We start from the raw sequence: 19577 nt of genomic DNA, 5'->3' as shown, positions 1-19577 counted from the left end.
ATCACAGTGAATGTGCCTACTGTATTTCAGCTGTCCTCTTCATTCCTCACCATGGCTAGTTTTATCAGCACCCAGCTGTGTCACAGCATGCCTCTCCAGCAACACTTACTCCTTTTGGCCCTAAAATGTCATTCCTCTTAAGACTGGCATTTTAGCTGGAAGTTCACCTGAATGGTTGTGATTTCGCAGACAGTAACAGGTCAGTGCAGAGCATCAACAAAAGGCTTATCAGATATGCAGAAACTATAGCATTGCATGGATCTGTCTGTGGAGCTGATGGTATTTCACATTCCTGCTAGTGGCAATGGCACAGGCACTGCAAGCCTGATAGTGACATTTATTGATGACCACAGGTTGGTTGGTGTCACTAACATAGGGGAACAGCATTAGAAAAGCATACAAACAGAACTGAGGAGTGGCTTGGAAATGGTATGAAGTTCTACTCACCAGTGTCAGGTCGGTTGTTTGCTGGTGGTGTTGGATCATTGCAAAAGCCACACATGATACCAAGCAAACTGTCTTAAGCAGAAGGGTGGAGGTACTAGTGCCTGTGTGCAAGGCTCTGGTGTACAGCTGTAGTTTAAAGACCTTCTCAAAGACAGATCAATAATTTTGCCTGGATGGTTCCAACTGTGCCACTGGATTTAAAACTGGTATCCAATGTGAATGATATGAAAAGGCAGTCTGAGCTTTAATTGCAGCACCCACCTAGTTATCATTCCTCCCTTGCTCCTATCTTCCTGACAGAGTAAAAACAATATGTTGGGGATGGAGAGGGGGATAGTGCTGGGCAGGCTGTTCTGGAGAACTTTGAGGGAGAGGGAGGATGATCCCTGTCTTTGTCTAATCCTTTCCATTCGCTTTGGACTCCTAGCTGTGGAAGCAGCACCATGATGGTGGAGGAAAGCAATCCCAGTGTGTTCCCTAGAATTATGAATAGGATTTAATTCTAATTAAATCTCAAATATTGAGTATGTTTCATTTTAATTCACTTCTTGTTCACATCCATAGTAAACACTAGAGCAAGTGACCTTAGCATCATCCTCTTATAATAACATACCCAAACAAAGGCCCCATGATCGACAGATCAGGCCTTTCTCCTATGCGTGTTTTCTTTTGAGTTGATATAAATCACTGTAATAACTTGTCAATTCTATAGTAAAGCAAACAATGAAACTGTCTGTCTGAAGCACATTGTTCTGTCAGACTCTTGTCAAAAATGCTTCATGGCTAGTCAGAGTAAATTTGATGGTTTGGAATAAAGAAGGAAGAAAGGATGGTGAGTAGAAGAGGGATGGGAAATCAGTCATTGGTCAGGAGGTCCCTTCTGGTAGCTGAGTGGCAGAAAATAAAGTGAAGAACAGATATCAAAGAAGCTTAAAGTGTTGTTTCTGTGTGGTTTGAATTTGTTTTTCTGTAAGGTTTTCATGAAGAAAAGAAAAATTGTGATGGAAATATTTTTTTCTAAAAGGAAGCCAAATCCTTTTCTTGTACTAAGACAAAGTTCTAAAATCTTATTTTATTTTTTAATGTCTGAGGTGCTAATTAAATGACAGGCTGGGGTCAGCACCACTCATCCACTCATTGGGCTTTTCCAGTGACCTATTTTACTGCCTGACCGAGGCATTCTCAGTCCATGTTCTTTCATGCTCCAAATGGCTGCAGAGTTATTGGGAGTGGGGAAAGAAACACAGTGTGAGAGATGGGCAATTTAGTGGCAATCCAGGAGAAAGGAACTGGGCATTAAATAGAAATTAGACAGTTTTGAGTAGGTTTATTTTCATTTTTGTTTCCTTTTGAATATGAAGTTGTCTTTACTAATTTGGAAGAGATGTCTAGGAAAATAAGCTAAGTGATGATTTTTTAAAAATTCAGAAGTAGAATCAATCTTCATTTGTCTCTGACGGGCTGTTGTTTCAGGAATTGCCTACCAGGACTTGCAAAGAAGAGTCTTGAAGATTAGGATTAACAATAACGGTGATCAAAGCTAAGGAAAATTTCACTGAGTTGCAAAATATGAAAACATGTCATTTCTCAGCAGCAGTTCTGCATCCATTTACTTTATGAGTTATGACTTACTTAAAAATGGAGTGGTAAAATATTAATAGGTATCTTCCTAATAGGAATCTTTTACTGATTTTAGTAATTTCAAGTTTGTGGTGACAGCCACTAATCAGCACTGTTTTTCTGTGGTAAATGTCCTGTCAAACCACATTAATCCATAGAATGTATGGCATTCATTGGTCATTGTGGGTGCTTTGAGTAAATTTTCTGGTAAGGCTTTCATTTAAATTGAGGAGAGAGTAGTCCAGGGAATAGGGTTCCATTCCCTGCTCAGAAGTTTTCAGTTCTGTTGTTCAATCTCTCTGAACCATATTGCCAAATATTTCACTCCAAGGGCTCATCATAATTGCTGCATGAAATCTTATTATGTGTTCTTTTCTTGGTCCATCAGGTGTCAAGTGCCACAAAACAAATAAAATTTATATTAGATGCTGGCAACAGTTGATCCTTACATGAAAAGTCCTTGTATGGACTTTTCCCAATGAAACTGCTTTGTTTCCTTATTTCCATTGTTTATAAAATCCAGAGGATGCAGTCTAAAAGATACAGTGTATTAACCACTGATTGACAGTTTCAAATAATAATACTCTTCTCACCATGTCAATTTTTCAAATTCAGACAAAGATTATAAGTGTACAGAATAACAAAGAGAAATCTTAGGAAGTCTTGTTATTTCCCTTTCTTGTTCTCCTATGTGTGAAATGTAGCACACAGAGTTTGCAGCATTGCTCAGAGATCAGCTTTTTGACTTCCAGTGCGCTCATTAGTTTGGAAAGAGCCTTTTTGTGCTTTGGGTCTGATGCCTGCCTGGACTCTAATGTTCTCTCATTAAATCAATCAGACACTCAGCTAAATACTGTGATTTTCAAAGCTCTGTGTAGGCATATATGAAACTACCTGCTGGAAGCTCTCTCAGACACCAAACAATGACAGCAGAGGACAAGAAAGAGCCTTCAGCTTAGAGGTGTCTAATTATGGTTGAATCCCACAGTAGGTACAATTCATGGCACCCAAACTGCAGATAATATAATCTGGGAGAGCAGTCCAATGGTCAGATATAGAAGAGTGGTCAGCTGTGTCTGAATGCTGAACATGGAGCTAAGTATAGGTACAACACTGGAGTATGAGGCCATTTAAAAACTAAAATATTTCTTTCAAAAATGGGAGAGAACTGATGTAGAATAGCGTTCTTCTGCTCTAAGTCTGCAGAAGCAGATTTCACTCTGTTTATGGAATTGCAGCATTACTTAGACATTATTTTAGTAATCCAATTTACTAGACTTTTATGCCTAGTATGGCATAAAAATAAAAATTGCACTACCGTGCTTCCCTTCTAAAACTCCATCATCCACACTATCCCAACTCCTAACTAATCAAAAGGGTAATGCTACTAATTTTACTAGTACAAAATAATCCTTAGGAAGTAAGGGCAGCTCTCCTTACTTTTCTCTTTCCCACAAAATCTGCTTCCAGTTATGCTTGAAAAGAGCCTTCTTTTCTTACATTTAAAAGTGTATGTATGAATGCATCAAATTTTGTAACAAGGTCCAAGCTGTAAGCTTGATTGATGGAATTCTTACAAGAGAGAATTTTCAGGTTATTGTTAAGAGAAGGGTAGGGACAAACACATTCCTGACTACAAAACATAGAACAATACTCATTTCTGAAGGTAAATTGACTTCTAAATGCAGCTTATGAAAGAAATTCAGCACTTTTTAATATTAAAAGTCAGGAAATGCATAGTTTTATGAGGCAATAGAAATATTTTTTTATCTTTATCTCTCCTGTTAAAAAAAAAAAAAAAGAGCAACACTTCTGTGAGTTGCTGTGTGCATGCATGCTTTGCTAGAGTAAGAAATAATTATATTTTGCAGTTGATGCTTGTGGGATTTTCTTCTGTTTAAGATCCTCTACAGTCTCTTACAAAATTAATGCAAAAATCAGGACTTCACAGCAAGGTTTGGCAGCTTGAAAGAAGAATTAATCCTATATATATATAAAAGAAAAGGTTATATAACACTGTAATTTTAACAGGATAAAGCTATGAGAGGTTTCCATGGTAACACTTCAGTCAGCAACTGCCTTGCCCTGGCATCTGGACATGTCTGGGTCTTATGAGGTGACTGCCGGCAATACTGGAAGATTAGATTAGAAAACACATGAGTGATGTGAAGTTTGGATATAACTCAGCATCCTTTTATTAAAAAAGTAACATGCAAGCATTTCCACTGAAACTTGTAGAAATTTTGGTGTGACAGATGTGTGGAGGCAGTTAGCTGGAGACTGAGCACTTGAGGTCTTCTCACAACTGCAAAAGATGGCAATCTACCATGAACTCAAATAGGTTTGCATGACTTGTCTTCACCCTTACAGGGCTTTTGATAAATCTGACCTAGGTAAATTTGCAAAGCAGCCTCAAAATTTATTAGTGAAAGAGATTTCTATAAGGGGGCTTAGATTCACTTTTCCTCTGGAAAGCATCTTTAGAAATAGCCTGCAATCTGCAGGTAGCCAAGACTGAACAGAAGAAAAAAGCACTTCCAAGTATTCCAAATGAGACATGAATTTTAGCCATTTTGATGGTTTGTTGACCTAAACTAGACCTGAACCTCTTGATCTGGGCATTGCAATAGCCAAAACTGAATCCAAGCTCAAGCAGAAGGGATGTTGCTGGCTGACTCCCAAAATCCAACAGTAGAATTGGAAACCAGCAGGGGCACAATGGTCCCACAGAGTTTAGGAAATTGTCCCCTTTTTCCTCTTTTCCAAAACCTGGAACTCATGCAGTTTTACAGCTTCTGTAGAAAAGGACCTGGTGTTAGATATCATCTGTGCTGTAAAAAGTATTATTTGGGGTGAGCCCATTACTGTTCAGTGCAATTGATCCCTTGAACATCTTCATGGGAGCCAGATTTAGAAAGCCACTGACACATGTCTAATGTTTTAAATGTCAGGCACCCACTGCATGTACAACTGAGTATGGACCTAGAGAAAAGTGATTCTGCAAAAAATGATGAACTTTGTGACCCACCTCTTTGAACAATCCCCTTAAATGTGTTGCAGTCCAGCGTGTGTGGAAGAAGTGTTTTAGAAAGTTTTCCTGGAAACTGGTGAGTTACAGGGGCAGCAGCAGGTTATAATGGGAACATTCTGAGTCTTGGGTGGGAGAAATTTGAGGTAGCTGGAAAACTGTAAGGTCAGCAGTGTTCTGGGTTGTTGCTTAATAAAAATATCATCAAATATGGCACTATTATGAGAATACTGATAGCAAAAGTAAATAAAATTGTCATTAGCACTTCCAGTGTGGTGATCGTTATATAAATTAACAGGCTTTATTTCTCGTGTTTTTTTGGGGTTTTTTTTTGTTGTTGTTAGCTTATGGCTACTTTTATTTCAGATATATGGCAGCAAAAATCTTTCCACTCACTGTATACTATCCCATTTAGTTCCTGCCATTCATTTCATTGCATCCCATACATGCCATTCTTCCACCAAGCTTGATTAATGCCAATTTCTCTGCAGTCATTCCCTCAGCATGAGTAAGATGATGACCATATTTCCTCTTTATACAGGAGAGTATCGAGGCAGGGGATAAGGAGACAACTGGAGTTGCTGAGAAAGAGAGCGAGGTACATATGAACAGCCTCAGGAATATGGTTTTGCTTTAATATCTTCAAGAGAAAGGTGGAAAAAATATGTATTTGTCATTTGCATGTTATCAATATGCAGCCAATACAATATGACTGTGACCCAGCTGTGGTACCAGAACATTTCTCACTCAGTACAAGACCTACCTTAGAAACTGACTGTTGCAGCAGTTTAGACTGATAAATATTTTGGGACAGGAAACAGATCCACGTACAGAAAGTGGTATAATGCTGTTTCTATTGACATTTGGGGTAAAGTGAGAATATACTGCATAGATTCACAGTAGCTTTTACATTTTCCTTAAATTTGTTTCCCTAGCCTTCCTCGAAACATCTTTAAAAAAAGAAAAGGAATTTTGATTCATCATTTATTTTTCCTAGAACAACTGAAAATAATCATGTTAGAAGATTGTTTTCTAAAATACAAATCTGGCACTGAATTAGGTAAATTACAAAGCAACTGAAAAACTCAGTGACATACTTAATTTCTCTTTAGGTGAGCATGTTGAAATCTAAGGGTTGTATGGTTGTATTTTGCTTATATAAAACAAGACACTATGAATCCTTTTGTACAGAATTGAAACTGTAATGTGTTCAAGTGTGCATAGAGAGCAGCACAGGAAGAAGAGCTTCATATTAAATGCAGGAAGAGAAGTAGAGAGTGAGAAGGAAATCGTTGCTCCTCATTGGTAATCGCTTAGAATCTGTATCTCAAGGAGCTGATGAACTGTTTGGTTACGTTATTTATCTTGGTGCCACAACATATATGAACAGATTATAAGCTTTTTTCCACTCATTTTGGTTTCATGGTAGGCTCAACTGTCCAAGCTTGGCTTTGTTACACTGCTGTAAATAGGCTTTAGCCCTCCTGGAGTCTGGGATATGTCTGTGGCTCCGGGTACCCAGTGTTGCTGGGAAGTGAGACTTGCAGCCAGCAGCTGTCCCTGCTGGGCAGCATGGCGGAGCCAGTATGAGGTCCCACTACCATGGGCTGCTTTCTTCCTGTGACCCATAGCCCTGACTCACTGATGTCATACTCCTCACCAGCCTGCTGTATAGAAGCCAGGGGAATTATACTAACAAGAATACACAGGACGGGAGAAGTAGGTCAAACGTGGTCTCTGTGGCTCTTGGTGTTGGTGCACTGCAAAAGTGAGCTGCACTGCTTCTCTAGCATTGGCTGATCACCACTAAGTCTGGGTCAAGAAATTCCTTGCTATCCCCTGAGCACAAAGGCTAAGTCTTTGAAATGTATCTTTCCTCTCTTTTACAAAGCCTCATGCCCTTGTAAATTTGAGGTCTTTTATCTGGTAAGTTTGGCCTGTTTAAAGGAGCAGTATTGCTGAATGCAGAAGAGATGCTGTCAGGGATCAAGCTGTTTGCTAAAGCTGATATCCTGGCTGCAGTGGAGGGTTGTCCTGATGCAACTTTCATAACCAGTTCTTCAGTATTACTCCAAAAGCCTTCCAAGACTTTGCAAGCAATTGGTGCACTCACTAAAGCATGATAATTAGTTCTTTATGTTGTATTAGACAGCTTAGCTACAATTATGACTAACTGTCATAAAAATTACCCAGTCCTTTTCTAAATAAAGCCATGGAGCAAGACCTTCAGCTCTGGAAAATTGGGAAAGCTCATTGAGCTCCTTCCAGACCCCAGCTGCAGACTCAGTAGCTCTTCTCTTCTTCCTGGCCTCATTCTTGCTGCCGCTGAATCTGTGGCATTGCACTCAGCTGACAGTGGCGTTAATTAGAGGATAATCCAACTGTGTGGATCAGCTGCATCCTGGCTAAAGAAGCATTCGATTTTACTGCAATTAAAAGTCAAGTGGTTCTTTTATCACAGCTCTCACTATGTTGGATGGCCCTTGTTTTTTCTACTGCATGGCTGTACAAATTTCAGTAACAATGCTGTAGATAGCTAGTTTAGGAGTTTGCTGTTAGACCACGTAATGTTATGGAAAATAGGTTTGTAGAATTGGATCTCAGTATGAAGACAGGAAATACCTGCAAGTATGTGGCCCATTATACCTAGGTATGGGGTGCTTGCTGTCCTGATTTCATTGGAATTGAGCCTCCTTCTTTTTAGTTTTGGGGTTTTTTTTTCTTCTTAATCAAAGATATTTGATGCTAATAGTGAGATTCATTCAGTGCTAGCACACATGTTTTTGTAAAAGCCATTTTTAATCATCTATCTTGCTTTGAATTTGTCTTGTAAGACACAGGAATGACAAAGTTGTGAGCTGTGCTGTACATTCAGTGAGTTACAACTACAGGCTGTGAGAGCATCACCCTTTCAGTGCAGACTATTTGAGAGCTGACTCATGTAAATTAAAATTCTCCTCCATAGTAAAGTAAAATTGGCTATACAAATCCAATAAACAGAAATGTTGATCCTAATCACAACAGACAGCAAGATCAATTTCTACAGCACGCTGTTAGAAGCACATGGTATAAAATTGATCTGATATGCACCTCTTTCATACTGGTCTCTTCCAATGCTTTTACATCCACCATTTATTTGAATACCAACCTGGGTCAAGACTGCTAAATTGGTAATACTCTGAGAGACAGTCTTGCATGCCTTACAAGTCACAGGAGAAGACGTCAACATTTGTCCATGTCTTTTGATGTAACTTCTGTTTGTGACAGAGCATCCTTCTTCCCAAGCAGAATTCTCAGTTCAAGCTTAAGCTTCTCCACGGATTTCTGCAAAACACTAGAGTATTTTCTGCCTTCAATGGCTCCAGAAGTATTTATTTATCACATTAATAAATATCAGTCAATAGGAGTAGATATAGCTAAAGGACAATGACTGAAGAATGACCATGAACAAATGCAGGTAGTTCAAGTTGAGCTCAGGTAGCTGAATTAGTCTCATTCATGGAGGAAAGATCAAACTGAGAAAACAGCATCAGGCTGTTAACTGAAGATCAGAGACATTTCTGCTAAATGTATCTTGATGTTGGTACCTGGAAAATAGTTTTTCTTTAGTGTTAAAAATTTCCTAAAGTTAATTGGATTGTGTCACGGTATTATCTAAGGGTCTGTGTCCGTGACAAGGGGGACAGGCCCAAAAAAAAAAAAATCGAGCAAGGAGGAAGGAAAAAAAAATTGCCGGCGAGTAGGTGCCGGCCCCTGGCCGGGCCGGCAGCTAAAGCGGCAGAGAAGCCGCGGAGCCGCAACCTGGGAAAACAAAGGGAAGAGGGAAAAAAAAAAAAAGCAGGGGACTCGTAGGCGGATCTAACACAAAAACAGTGGCACCAATCTGAGGAGGAACAACTAATTTTACTAAATATATCAAAATGAGGCTAGTAGAATTATATTAGAGAGTTTACAGGCTGAAAATCTTACACAGTAAACTGCAGGAGGACCATGTGCTTTCTCCGCCGGGCAGGAAGGAACAGACCCCGCCTCTCCCACGAGGCTTCACCCCCCTCCCCTCCAACGCAAAGACCCCTGGGGAGCGCACCTCCTCCCTCCCCCTCAGAGGGTCACACCAAAAAAGGTAGTTTGCAGTAACCAGGGAATTAACTCTTTAACCGGCCGTACCTTACATGATGTAATGATGTGGAATACCGACAACAAAAATCACAAAACCATAACAGATTGACAGAATATGTTTTTTTTATTTACCTTCACCATCCAAGCCTTAAGATGAATCTACGGTAAACTTACTTCCAATATATTACTGTAAACAAATACCAGTATATACCAACACAAATGCTAGGGTAATACATAAATTATAGCAGAGGTCTCTGCTGGATGAAGGATTTAGCAATGATCTGTAGGAAGGTACTTTTCTATCCTCCTTTCAATAACTGAAACAAAGCACATACTAACTTTTCAACACAGACTGATGACAAATGATTCAGTCATATCAAATCTACTTGGGCCATTATTTATGTTTCTTTCTTTTTTACATTGACCTAGCTATAGGTATTTACAGTAAACATTTTTTTTTCTGGTATCTGATGACATCTGAAGATTTCTGACCTTTATCCAGCTGTAGAGTATATTTGTTTCAGCTAACATAGCCCAAATTGCACATCTCTGTTCAGAAGGAGTTTAATAAAGGTAATGTTCTTGAAGGCAGTCCAGGTCTAGAGGCTGGAGACTTGTAGCCTGTTCCCAAGAACAGACTTTCACTAGCACAGTGGACCTCCAGCCAATTTGCCAAGCATCAACTCACCATGAACCTGTGGGGAATTTCTTTCACCACACAGCCTGGAGGCAAATCAGCCCTGAGAATGCAGTCACATAACTCTTTGAGAGAGCAGTGTAAAGAGGCCATTGTATACACGTGAGAAAGAAGAGCCAGTGAAAAACACATGAGCCTTGACAAATTTTTCCTACACTAGAAATACCTATTTGAACCTCTACAACAGGTTTCATAAATGTCCCTCTCCTGCCTGTTCATCAGCTTCACTGTGCAAGCCTACCCCTGTGTTCCTCACACAGTGCATCAGGCGTGAGATGGCAGCCTCCAGCACTGCTCTCCCTAATGGGTCAGGAGAAACTCCAATGAAACCAAAGCCAGGGGCTGGCAACACCTAAGAAGGTCACAGAGCACAGGATATTTCCAGCTGATATTCACAGCTAGTGTCCTGAAAGGTTTCTCCTCCTTTTATTTTACAGGTGGTGAGTGCTGCAGATGGGGCAGTGGCAGTGGAAGACAGTGTGGTGGTGGCAGCAGGAGCTGGTGAGGGTGCTGCTCCCATTGAACAGGAGGCTGCTGCTGAAGGTGACAAACCTCAGGGAGAAGAAAAGGAGATTGATGTTTCTCAGGTACCTCATGCTGTTGTGTGGGGGAGCATTAGAGGAATCCAGCCAGACCCAGCAGATCCCAGCACAGGCAAGGTTGCTGCAGCTCCATGCCCCAGGGTCCAACAAGCAGTGAAGCTGAGCATGTATTCTCAGTTGATGCACACACAGAGCATACATAGACACCACATTTGTACATATGTACACAGCCAGCCATGGAAATAGCAGACAGACATGCGGAGTACTCGCACAAACACAAACGTTACCGGCAGCCTTATCATGCACACCTCTCTGGGTGAGCAGGGGGGTAGAGATCTACTAGTGAGAATGTATGTATTCTTATATATATGCTGATGTCACTCAAGTCCACTACCTGAGTGTCTCCAGTGGCTGCCACCTGGATCTCTCATATAGCTGCAGCTGGGCACACCGGCCCTCCAATCTGTTATCTGAACCTGTGTGTATGCACTATATGCAGGCAAGAACAATAGACAGCCCTCACTCTGGAGAAGAGATAGCAAGTAATTTAATGAGAAGATAGGAGAGACCACACTCATCAGGTGCAGGACATGGCCAGACAAACATTTGAACTACCCACTATTTACATGCAACCAGCTCATTTATCCTGTTATCTATCCCTTTGTTGTCCCACACTTGTTCCTCCCCAGATCACCTTAATCCACTCCTTTCACTGCTTTTGGTTTCTCCCTTAAACATCCCATAGTAAGTCTTGTGCAATAACATGTCCCACATAGCTCTTGGCAGCAACCCCCCTCCGTCCTAAAGGTGCTCTAGGGTATGATGGATGTCACACCTGGACACTGGGACAGCTCTGAAAGAGGCCCAGGTCACTTCTGCTTTTGTGCCTTGTGTTCGTCTAGGCTCTTAGAGCTTTTACATTTCTTCACAAGTACTGTTCTCTGTCTTGATGTAAGACTCCTACCTACAGTGGAAGTAAATAATTGTGTTTTTTAACTTGAAGTAAAGTACTAAATACTCTTGTGGTGCTTTTGTTGTATTTTATTTCTTTTCCAAGGAAAAGGTCAGCAGCATCCCTTCAGTAGTAATAGAGCCAGCATCAAACAATGAAGGGGAAGGAGAAGAACATGATGTCATCACGAACGAGTCCAAAGATGCTGCAGCAGAGATGGGCACTCAGGGCACTGACAGGGAAACTTCCCAAGTTGGAATTGAGCAGAAACCCACTGAAGAAATCCAGACTGCACCTTCTCAAGATCAGCCTGTGTCAGCAGGAGACATAGCTTCTGACATGCCACCGGGCTTTCTTTTTAAGGTCTGCTTGTTTTTCTTTTAGATATCTCTTCAGACCTAGCTTCTGCGTATATGTCTGAAAATTGAGGCACTATGATGGTTTCTTGAGGCCAAAGGATGCCTAGTTTCACAGCCACATGCTTGCATGCAAATACACACACACAACGTTTTGATTGTGTTTTTTCTCCATACATGAATTTTGAGAAATACATTTTCTACACATTGATGTTGTTAGTTATATCCCTTTGTAGCTGTAAGAATCATTAAAGTACTGCTTTCATCTCACCAAATCAGTACTGACAGTGAATCTTTTGAGTAAAATTCCATTGCCACTGATTTAGTCAGCAATATTATATGATCGTATGCTAACAATACCAAAAAAGGCATTTTTCTGACCTGAGAATCTGTAGTGGAAGTTCCAGCTCTATTGAAATCTATGGGACTTCTACTATTCACTGTAATGAAGTTGAAGTGTCATTTTATGTCCTTAGTATTACTATGCTTATAAACTCTTAGGGTATTCAGACAGAAGAGTTTAATGAGGCTTGAGGGAAATTCTCTCCTTGGCTGGCAAGGCCCACAGGGTCTCCTGGTTCACAAGGTTCTTTTCACTTCAGAATCGCGGAGAAGGAGAAAAGCTCCTTGAGGATAGATGAACTTTATATGCTTCCTACTATAATTTGCATACTTCAGACTAATTAGTCCCACAGCACTCCATAAATATGCCATTCTTTCTGGTCTATTCTCATTAGTCAATATTTTCAGCAAATGTGAGAATAACATTAAGGTTAGAGTGACCAGTATTGTTCAGTTCTGATGCAGACATGCTGCCACAGTTCATCTTTTGTTTTTCATCATGCTCCCTTGAGTCAAACATAAAAAAGAAGGAGCAGAATATATGACTGCCATCTGGTTCTTGTTGCTGTATCATTTCATTATTGCAGAGTTGCCATGGAACTGGCTGTGCCTTTGAGAAAACTAGAGTAGTATCTCTCTTAAGGAGGTAGATCTATTTAGTTAAAATGGTCTGTTCACAACAGCATACTGCCCCCACAAATGTTTTAATAATCACCTCTTTGAAAGAGAGATATTTTTGGCATTCCTATCTGCCAGTAAATGGGAATTCTTTCCAGGATAAACATGAGCTATGGTTCCCATTATTAACTTCTTTTATCATATATTGAGACTAGTGCTGTACCTCTCACTCTAATTTCCATGGATGTTTACAGCAAGAATAATATCTAGCAGCCAGCATAAGTGAAGGTCTGAAATAACATTTCCTGTGATCCTTTTCCAAGCTTATTAGCAAAATCCTGCCATCCCTCTCCTCAGGTCTAGTAATGATAGTGGGAAATGAAAGCAAGTTCCCTACACAGAAGGAATATTGTAACAGGACTTGTCCAAGAGACAGTACTTGTGGGATTCTGCAACCTTGAGAAAGGATGTTTGTTTTCTTTCAGCAGTTTCAGGAAGATTTCCTTAAGCTACACTTGTTTCGTAAACTATAAATAGGAACTTTGCTGTGAATTAATGTTAACATCAGTGAATGTACATACATACGGCCATATGTTTCCATAAAGAAAAAAGTGAAAGAGTACATTGTCTCTATTTTGATAATTTCTGTATATTTGGTATTTTCTTTAGGTTGAAGTTCTACATGATTTTGAGGCAGCTAACAGTGATGAGCTTAATTTAAAACGAGGGGATATTGTACTAGTAATTCCTTCTGAGACTACAGCTGATCAGGTAAAAACATGATTATTTCTTTTGTTAATGTTTTTCTTTGTCTCAGTTTTCTTCCCACCGATTATAGTTAATAGGAAATGTTGATTCAAAATGTCTTTACTGTTAGAAAACACCAACATTCTTATTTTGCCCTTGTAATTGGTTTCATTTGAGACTAACAGCACAGTTAACTAAGCTAAAGTCCCAGGTATATACTACCAATGGGGTCCAACCTCAGCATATTTTTCCAGGGCACTATTATGAAACTTTGTCGTGGGTCTTATACAGGCCTACATACACAATATAGGCTTAATACAGAAGATGGCTTACAAATTGTGCGTGTTACTATCATCTTGTTGTAACATTGCATCAGAACTGATTATACATTCCCCACATGTTCAGAGCTTTTACATGGAGATTTGGAGAAATAATATACATTTGCCCAGAGAGAACACTGAGACTACACACAAACAGTTCTGTCCTGCAGTTAAATTGTACAGAGGTGTTCCTATGTGTTCCGTGTGCCTCTAGGAACCTTAGCCTCATGCAGCCGTGCTCTTGAAATGCGCTGGCAATCACTTTGTCTTTTATGCAAGAACCCAACAGTTTAATGTCATTTGAAACATTTTATTTTGTTTTAACAGTGTGTTTCAGGTTAATTTTTAAACAATTTAATTCCACATGTTATACTGAATTGCAGTGAAGTGAATTAATTTTTGATTTCTTCTTTAAAAGAAGACAATCTTGTACAATTAGTACAAGCCACTTCATGCTGTAGTGGCTGAAAGTGTTGATGAAAAGTATCCCACTGAACTGGGGGCTGAGAGGTCAGGGATTGGGTCCTGCCCAGTGAGATAGCTAAGTGCTCTGCTCTGAATGAATAACATTTCTTAAAATATGTCTAAATTCTAACTAGTGCATACTTGGAGAGCCAGAGACTGTTCATGACCTAAGCTGACCTTTCTCTTAGTACAAGAGACAAGTAATTGTTTTGAGTTGTGATTCTTTTTTATTATTATTTCTGAATTAAAGATTATTTTTATTTTCTTTTTCACTAGGACACATCCTTATTTTTGTAGGGACAGATTCTCTTATGCTTACTCAAATTCTGCTGCATCATACCTCTTGAGCTGTTCAATTGATTTTATTCTCAGTATTTGGAGAATACTACTCTAAGGATATCAAAATATGTTGTCTTCAGTTATTTTTTCTTATAATGTTTTGTATTAAATATGTGTAACCTACACTTGGTGAATCCATGAATTATTTTTCTCTTGTGGTGTGCATCCAAATCTCATTAGCATTAATTGGAGTAAATTGTGTGCAGTGATGGAGAAAATAAAGATTTATGTATTTATGTTTCTGAGACCATTCTGCTCATATCTTTATTACTCAGTACATATTTGCCCTTCATGTTTAACATCACCATAAAACCTAATTTTTGTCTTTTACCATTTACTTTGTTGATTTATAGAGAGTATTTTATCTTAGTTCTTCTTTTTTCTCCTACAAAATTGACCTAAAACCATAATTCTGATATAGCTAGTGCTGTCAGCCTACATTCCCTGTTCAAAGCAAACCAACCCCACCCAGTGCCTTCATTTTTTTTCCATAATTATTGAGTTTAAGTTATTATCCATTAAAACTGCAGTCCTTAGTAGAATCTACTCTGACCATGGTAGAAAACTTCAATTCCTCTGTCTCAGGTTTTCCATGTGCTTCAAAAACATGCTGCCAGTTACTCCATCTCTTTTTGTATTTTCTGTAGAATAATAATGAATTAGCATTAGAAATTCCCTGTTAATCATCACTTTGCTCTGACTCATTTTCCTTAAAAGGAACAAAGCACAGAGCTAGTGACTTAGTGAGATGAAAATAGTCTGATCACTTGAAAAAATACTGAATGGATTTTGTTCCAGGTAAAATGGATGACACTTAAGAGCACCCAGAGCTTTCCAATAAGAAATCTTTCTTTTAATTGCTTGGGCTGCTGAGGATTTGGGTTGCAGTATTGCATGCTAAGTTCTGGCTTAAGCTGAAGTTTCCAGAAATTTTTGAAAAAGGTAGTTGAATATCAACTGATTTTCAGTTTCTATAAACTGTAATAGCAGAGAATACAAGAACTGTTATTTCTTCTGACTGCCAACATAGGAACAAGAGAAAAGAACGCTCAGAAAAAAATCAGATCAAAAACATTGATTTTTTTCCCCTCATCTGTGGTATTCTATAATGATTCTAGCCCACTCCTATGCTCTTACTGTATAAGCATGCCAATATTATTGTGAGAACTGTGGAAACATCTCAACACATATTTGCACAAATGCTGATCTGATATAATACTGAATGACTCCAGAGGTTGATTATCCAATTTTGAGTTCAGTTGGAGTTTAGGTGTGATAAAGGCCATATAATATGCTCATAGTCAGTCTCACAAAACCATGGTCTGGCAGAACGGAGGAAACCGTTAGTCTGTGCTAAATCAGAGTCCACTATTTAACCAAATCACCACCTCTTTTAGCCATACAACTCTAAAACTGCTCCAGGCCTGGAGCATGTAGAAAGGAAGGGGAGAGACCTGAAACTGAACAGGCTCTGTCTTTTTTCTTTCAGGAGGCTGGCTGGTTGACAGGCATTAAGGAATCTGAGTGGCTTCAATACAGAGATGCAAACAGTTATAAAGGACTTTTCCCAGAGAACTTCACACGCCATCTGGAGTAGTTCTTCGTTCAGGCACACAAATGTGGTATGAAGTTCGGTCAGTAGGTTTTTAACCTCTTTGAAACACAGGAGCCCACTTTTTTGTAGTTCAAGCTGTTAATGTTTTACAGATTGGTGCCAGACAAAGCTTGTTGAAGCATATCAAAATGAGCATGAGTGCAAACAGTTAAGCTAGCAATTTCTGAAGCAGTGCGTGAAAAAAAAAATCAAATAAAAACAGAAATGTCCTTATTTGTTCACATGTACGTGGCAACAGGTTTGTTTGTGCTTTGTCAGAGCTATGGTGATCCTGTATTTGGTCCTTTCCCATGAAATCCAAAATTAGCCTCCTTGATACCAAAACCTTAACTTCTCTGCACTAAGTGTATTGTATTGAGTTGCACTGCAGAAAATTTAATTAGTAATCCTGTAGTAATGAGGTCAAACTATTATAAGTTTCATGTGTTTAAAAAAGATAATTAACTGCTGCAACGTTTTTCAGTGTTACTTTTGGACATGCGTAATATATATACACAAGAACTTATATGTGTATATATAAGTGCATATGGGTAAATATGCATTTTAACAACTTCATTGTAGTTCTTTGACTGTGTAGTGTCATCAGTACATGCATTGCTCTCTCACTGTCTGGCATTACAGGAAACAGTTTTGTTCCAAAGCAAAACTAGCTGCTCCATTGCCAAAACATTGAACAGTATCCGTGTTAGTAATGTGAAATTTTCATTCTGAGATGATGAATAACATCATTTTCAAAGCTGCTAAACCTTTGAGAAGGCATGGCTCAGTTTCCTCTTCCAGATGCAGTAGTTACAGTGAGATAGCCTGGAAGGGGAACTGTTATAATGCTAATCTATACTTTTTTATTTAATTGGCTGAATAAAAAGAACACAACAAAACCAATCGCTGAGAAATAAACAATATATTTTCACAATAAGTATTTATGCAGCATACCTTCACAAATCCTTTTAAATTAAGATATATAATGTATCCTGTATCAAAAAGTCATCTGTAACTTATGTTTTCCAGTGCTGTGTCATTAAAAATAAACCTTTGATCCAAAGGCGTTTCATCTGTGATGCTTTTGAAGTTTTGTGACAATGAATTTCACGTGGTTCATGTGTTGTGTTAGAGAATCTAATTTTAATTTAATACCTCTTTTTCCAAAGAAACACAGTGCAACAGGTGCACCGTCTAAGCATCTTCTTGCTTTCAACCTCAGACATGCCCAGGATTCCAACAGGTCTGATCCCCAGCTCAGCACGTCTCCTGGCTGCTCCTCCTGGAAATGGGCTCTGGCTACCAGCAGCAACAAGGGAACTTGTCTGCGCCCAGCCGTCACTCAGCTGAAGACTGCTACCCCTTATTCATTTCACGCTTGTCCATTTATCTTGTGTGAAAAGAAAATTCTCCGTCAGTCTGCTCTGTTCTGTTTGCTGATGCATGGAAGCTACAAATATTTAGGAACACCTATGTTTTCCTAGCAGTTCAGTTATTTTTTGTGATATTTTGGTTGTGAGCTTTTTTGTGTGTGTGTGTGTATAAGTACTTTCTACTCTAATTTGTCAGACTTCAGTTGAAGAAACAGAATTTTATTGTTCCTCTGGAAGAGGAGGGAAGTTGCTTTCTTTCTATCTACTGAATTCAGTAGCTTTCAAAAGGAACTCTGAGAATAGTTGTATTTTGTGGAGTGGCTTGACTGTGGTAGCTGGGATTTTGGCTTTAAAATGTTACAGTGAGCAATTGAAGTCTCAGGATGTTGCGGGAAGCACCTAGGTTCTCTTTTCATCCCCTTAACAGGCTTGGAGATCGATAGTGATCCAGGACCAAGAATTTCACCAGAGGAACAACTTTTCATTTGTTTTTGATGTTACAGTAAATTCCAGACTCCAGTGCACCAGGTGGTCATAATGACCTGTTAAACCTCATGTATGGTGCGACTCTGCAATCTCCAGGCCACAAATTCCTATTTACCTAGATCTCAACACTTGCCTTTCAGCAATAGCTGTTCTGCAGATCACTGCAGCTGACCCACAATGGAGCCTCCATTTCCCTGGGGAATCTGTGTGGTCACTTCTCAGACAAGATCCTACGATCAAGTGGGACCATCATTTCAGCTGTATTGCTAAAGCAGCAAAGAATGGTGTGAGATCTCCAAGGAATCTCTTTACCTAGTGTTGTCTGTGTGCAGTTATCTTTGTGCCCTCTTCTTGCTAGGAGTACCCCAGTCAAATTCAGCACTCTTGACCTTGATACTCCTAAAACCTTGGTATAGGTATATGTGCCAAATTCACTGATAGGGGGTTTAAGGTACACATGAGATTGCATGTAGACAGTAAAGGTGCCTAATCTACAGCAAAGAGTTTCCATGCTTTCCTCTGATACGCTTTGCAGCAATACTGCTTAATCCTATTCTGTGTTTCTAAAAACCTCTTCAGTATAAAGAAAAACATAATTTCAAAAACCATCAGATGTCTGCTTCTCGCTGCAAGTACTGTCATTATTTGCTCAAAGTACCAAGATGTACAGATAATGTCCCAGCAGCCATGCTATGGCACATGATGCATGTGTGATTCATGTGCTGCAGGTTACTGTGGATATGACACTGTGCTGGCATTAAGTACATCTTATATCTCACATCCGCACCTTGGAACCCCAAAGCAAATAGGCTTCTTGTGGGAAGGATGGGGAGAATTATTAATGTTATCTTTAAAACTCCTTGCAAAAATTCATATAGCAAGATGATAGATGCAAAAGGAAAGACATTGATAGACTAGCCGAAATAGTATTTGTCCTAATTTTCCCTTCTGAAATATGGAGCTGGTGAATAGAAAGATTTATCATTTGGGGTTTAGAGCTGTTTCTCATATTTGATTTCTTCTTATTTGAGTTTCATAAGACAATCAGACTTCCCTTTCAGACACTTTTATTTCTGCACCTCCTTCGATGCATAGTATAAAATGTATTTCTCAGTGATTTATATAAGCTTATTTGTGGGCAAGCAAGGGAAATCTTTTTTCTTTTCTTTTCTTTTCTTTTCTTTTCTTTTCTTTTCTTTTCTTTTCTTTTCTTTTCTTTTCTTTTCTTTTCTTTTCTTTTCTTTTCATTTCTTTTCTTTTCTTTTCTCTTTTCTTTTCTTTTCTTTTCTTTTCTTTTCTNNTTCTTTTCTTTTCTTTTCTTTTCTTTTCTTTTCTTTTCTTTTCTTTTCTTTTCTTTTCTTTTCTTTTCTTTTCTTTTCTTTTCTTTTCTTTTTTGCTGTTACATTCAAGTGATACCCTCCTCCCCAGAGCTGTATTAGCCCAGAACTGTTTCCCACTCTTGGATTTTTCTGTTTAACACACTACATTGGACTTGGTGAATTACCAAATTTCATGCTTTCCGGGTGATTGTA

At 39.1% G+C, this 19577-nt stretch overlaps 1 protein-coding gene across 4 annotated transcripts in view; it reads left to right on the top strand.

The window, feature by feature from the left end:
- Positions 1-19263, top strand: part of AMPH (amphiphysin) — a 111616-nt gene extending 92353 nt beyond the window's left edge. For 2 of the 4 annotated variants that reach the window (XM_021385848.1, XM_021385850.1), the window contains 5 exons: positions 5637-5693; positions 10349-10498; positions 11511-11768; positions 13391-13492; positions 16082-19263. In XM_021385848.1, the coding sequence (XP_021241523.1) occupies positions 5637-5693; positions 10349-10498; positions 11511-11768; positions 13391-13492; positions 16082-16189 (675 nt within the window). In that variant the 3' untranslated portion in view covers positions 16190-19263. The remainder of the gene's footprint in view (positions 1-5636; positions 5694-10348; positions 10499-11510; positions 11769-13390; positions 13493-16081) is intronic. The other 2 variants (XM_021385849.1, XM_021385851.1) reach the window with 2 other exon arrangements.

The sequence above is a fragment of the Numida meleagris genome, chromosome 2, assembly GCF_002078875.1.
Source record: "Numida meleagris isolate 19003 breed g44 Domestic line chromosome 2, NumMel1.0, whole genome shotgun sequence".
Lineage (NCBI taxonomy): Eukaryota > Metazoa > Chordata > Aves > Galliformes > Numididae > Numida > Numida meleagris.
The sequence above is the reverse complement of the archived record's forward strand: the minus strand, read 5'-3'. Positions and strand labels throughout refer to the sequence as shown.